The sequence below is a fragment of the Pundamilia nyererei genome, unplaced genomic scaffold (genome assembly GCF_000239375.1).
Source record: "Pundamilia nyererei isolate P.nyererei 1_Seehausen unplaced genomic scaffold, PunNye1.0 scaffold00408, whole genome shotgun sequence".
Classification (NCBI taxonomy): Eukaryota; Metazoa; Chordata; class Actinopteri; order Cichliformes; family Cichlidae; genus Pundamilia; species Pundamilia nyererei.
The window spans coordinates 248,334-252,062 of record NW_005187809.1 but is presented as its reverse complement, the minus strand read 5'-3'; the positions used below and the strand labels follow the sequence as shown (position 1 = coordinate 252,062).

The window sequence follows — 3,729 nt, the reverse complement described above, 5'->3', positions numbered from 1 at the left end:
CTCCTGGTTTCCTCCCTCCCTCTCCTGGTTTCCTCCCTCCCTCTCCTGGCTTTCAGATAAATGTTAAAAGGCCTGTCGCAGGGACCGCCGGCGCCTCTCGCTGCGTGAGTCGTGATGATGAGGGTTTATCTGCTGCTGTTCTTTGACTCATAATGTGAAGAACGAGACGTTCTGTGAGAGACGAACATGTTTCTGCTCCGTAAATACAAAAGAAAGCCGATTTCAGGCAACGAGGAGCGCGAGAATGTTGATTGCTTGAAGCCTCGGCGCACATATCTCTGTCCTGTTATTGTGGCTCGTGTGAATAAGAAAGTGACTGTTTGCCTGTGAAAAACACTTAAAAATCTACTTTGTATTTGCAGTGAGTGAAAACATCAGACGTGTGGCTTTAACAGCGTTCAGAGTAAAATCCCGCCACAGCAGCACGAACGACGGCGCCTTTTAAACGTCCCGCGTGCGCCTGTCGTGATCAGAACCCATCAGCCTCTCAGCGGGCGCGTGGAAGCTGTAAACGAGCGGCCCCCTTTCAATAAGTCCTTGCCTGTCTCACGGCTCTCTGTCTCCCCCTGCAGGCAGCTGTCCAGCGAGCAGGCCATACTGCAGCAGACGCTGCAGAAGGAGTCAAAGGTCAACAAGCGGCTGTCCATGGAGAACGAGGAGCTGCTGTGGAAGCTGCACAACGGCGACCTGCTGGCGAGCCCCCGCCGCCTCTCGCCCACCTCCCCCTTCAGCTCGCCCCGGAACTCCGCCTCCTTCACCACAGCTGCGCCGTTATCGCCCAGATAACCCACCGCCCCCCCTGCGCTCCCCCCTCCCGAGTCGGAGCGGCGCCGCTGGACATGAAGCCATCGCAGACTTGTACATTTTTAAATAAAGATCTTATTTTGAAAAGACGCTGCGGCGGCACCGACGCACTTAAACCAGATCGCGGCCCCGGGCTGAGCTCGCCGTCTCGGAGCGCCCGGTCCTCCCGGGAGCGTTCTTCCTCCTCTGAAGAAACCAGCAGGCACGCCTCAGGGTCTGTACATAGCTCCTCCTCCCTGACCGCTGCTCCGCTCGCCTCCTCGGGGGAAACCTTGGATTTGTGGATGTTTGTGGAAACGCTCCGCCTCCAAAGAGCGAAGCTCAATCAGCGTTCCAATGGGACGGAGACACGCCTCCCACAGACCTCTGTCCTGTCACGACCTCGACCTTAACCTGCTTTGTGGAATGTAATCACCCGTGGACGTTCGACGTAGGGGGCCGGCCTCAGAGCCAAATATGCAGACCTCCCCTCGCGCCCTGAAATCACCCGGTGCCCAATCAGATGTCTGCCCTGCCGTGCCCCTCCCTCACTGACACACTGGCCTGTTTTACTGTTTCTGTTGTTTGTCCTGAAAAACCTCAGATTTACCCAGAATGCCTCAGTGTACAATGTTCTTTTTTGTTGTTTTGAACAGAATAAATGCGACATGACATCATACGAAGGCGCTCTGACTTTATTTCACAGCATCAAAGTGACCTCGGCTTCACGGAGCGCCTCGGCCCGCCGCCGGGACCACGTCAGGACCGCCTGGCAGGTAAACGTCCGCTGGAGGCGGCGCTTCGAGGTCGGACGCTCGTATCATCATGACGACAGACTTGATGGAGTAGGCCCAGCCGTGCCACGTGTACCACACCACGCCGTCGTCCGTCAAGGCTTCGAACGGCCCGTCGTAGTAGTGACCGTTCAGGTTACCTGCGTTACACCTGTGAGGGGGAAGTCACAGAACAGTCAGCTGACACGATCGGCCAATAGCAGCTGCTTTAATCGCACTCTGCTCCAATTAAAGGGACAGTCCACCGAGCGTCTTCACGTCTGTCCTGATAGTTCAGCTGCAGAGACGAAAAGCTTCATGATCGAAGCACCGAAAACGAGCCGTGAGAAGCTCAGCAGCATGAACCCTGCTGGGTTTAATTTTAAGGGATAAAAGTTCAGGTTTTTCTATTAAAACTTTATTGATTCTCTACTCTGCTTTTTCTACCCGAGTTTAAAAAGACCTGAACTCTGATTATAAATTGGAGCAGCTGCAGAAAAGTTTGGGAACGGCTGCGTTAGGGAACATGAGGAGGCAGAAATCAAACGAGCTGATTATTAACCTTTGGTTTAAAGGACGGTGAACTTTAACTAAACACTAAACGCAGCAGCCGCTGAACAAACGCTTCAAACAGACACACAAAGATCTTCATCTCCACAGTTCCCATGAAAGGTGCGTTTGATTTTATGAGTTGAACACAAAACTGCAGAAATGAAAGACGAACAAAGAAACGCAGCAGCTGGAATTTAAATCTGAATGTCTGAGGCTGAATCACGTTTATCAGCAAGATGTCAGTTTCCCGGGGTCGCGGTGTTGGCGAGTGATGCTTGGCCCCGTCGCTCTGTCTCGTGTGGAGGACCGACTCTACAGCTCAGTTTTGGTGTACTGTCCCTTTAAGCCTGCAGTAAACGCGTCGCCGTGCGCGTCTCACCTGCTGAACCACCAGCCCGACTTGCCGTGTCTGACGCACTGAACGTCGGCGTCGATGCAGTTCGGCCGGTCGTAGGTGCTGAACTTCACCCCGTCTGCGCATGGACTGCCCGGTCCCGCCCCGTGGGCGTCGTCCAGAGCGTCGCCAGCGTTCCCAGTGAACTCGCCCAGGTGTAACTGGTACTGGTCCTTCAGGTGAACACGGGAGTGAAAGCAGAGTGATCAGGCTCACACCTGCAGCGCGACCTTCAGCGAGGACACTTGGAGCCATTTACAGCCGGACCCTGTTTGACGCGAACCTCACAGGTCCGTGACGGCGAGGAAGACCACGCGCTGAAACTGCGAGTGCTGCAGGAGCTCACAGTTACAAATCTGATGCTCAGACTCATCGCAGCCAGTTCGTTCAGCACCAGCTGATTAATCAGACATCTTACACACACACACACACAAAACGTGCAGTCAGCAGAGTGACCCGGGTTATTGTTCTGCAGCTACGTTTAACGACGCCCCTTCAACGCATCATTTTCACAGCCTTTGAAGGCCTGAGGCCACACCTGGGTTCAGGTTTAACGTCAGGGTCAGGTGTGGGGCCTCCTAAAACAGCAGCAAACGGCTCGTCTTACTTCCTCCTCTCGTGGTGACCGGAGCGTCGCGTCATCGCGCCGACACTGCGGAATATTCTGCAGCTCCTCCCCCTGCTGTTAGTTTATCTGTGTTTATCCTCAGCAGTGCAGGAACACAGAGAGGGAGAGGACCGCCGATGGGAACAGAGACCGGCGGTGACCTTGATGCTGCTGCTGGGGACCGTAGTCTAAATAAGACCGAGTGTTATGAGAAACCGATAGGAGGTCAAAGGTCAGGGAGAGGCTGTAAAGTGTTCTTAGCGTCAGATTGAATTTAAAGCTGAGACGTTCCCGCGGTTACTTGAGTTTCACCTGTTCGCCGTCCACCTTGAAGCTCTTGTACTCGGCGAAGCGCTCGTTCCCCTCAAAGTCCTCCATGTTGATGCGCAGGTCATAGTTCCCTAAAACACAGAAAGCATCAGGCGCGCGCGCGCGCGCACGCACACACACACACACACACACACACACACACACACACACACACACACACACACACACACACGCACCTTGTGATGTCAGATGGTGCAGGGGTTCATTGCCCAACCAGAACTCTCCAGCAGGAGAGAAGAGGTCTCCGAATCCATGCTTGTACTCCACCCACGCTCTGTGCGCGCGCGCGC

The 3,729-nt window shown here is 54.5% G+C and overlaps 2 protein-coding genes across 2 annotated transcripts in view; one reads left to right on the top strand and one right to left on the bottom strand.

The window, feature by feature from the left end:
* The window catches only part of LOC102201406 (mucin-19-like), a 40,201-nt gene extending 38,739 nt beyond the window's left edge, over window positions 1-1,462 (top strand). Inside the window, exon 18 of the mRNA XM_013915956.1 lies at window positions 573-1,462. Within this exon, the coding sequence (XP_013771410.1) occupies window positions 573-786 (214 nt within the window). The 3' untranslated portion in view covers window positions 787-1,462. The remainder of the gene's footprint in view (window positions 1-572) is intronic.
* The window catches only part of LOC102202281 (angiopoietin-related protein 7-like), a 5,247-nt gene continuing 2,980 nt past the window's right edge, over window positions 1,463-3,729 (bottom strand). The window contains exons 4-7 of the mRNA XM_005753167.1: window positions 3,616-3,713; window positions 3,422-3,510; window positions 2,488-2,675; window positions 1,463-1,728 (exon numbers count right to left, since the gene is read on the bottom strand). Of these exons, the coding sequence (XP_005753224.1) occupies window positions 1,509-1,728; window positions 2,488-2,675; window positions 3,422-3,510; window positions 3,616-3,713 (595 nt within the window). The 3' untranslated portion in view covers window positions 1,463-1,508. The remainder of the gene's footprint in view (window positions 1,729-2,487; window positions 2,676-3,421; window positions 3,511-3,615; window positions 3,714-3,729) is intronic.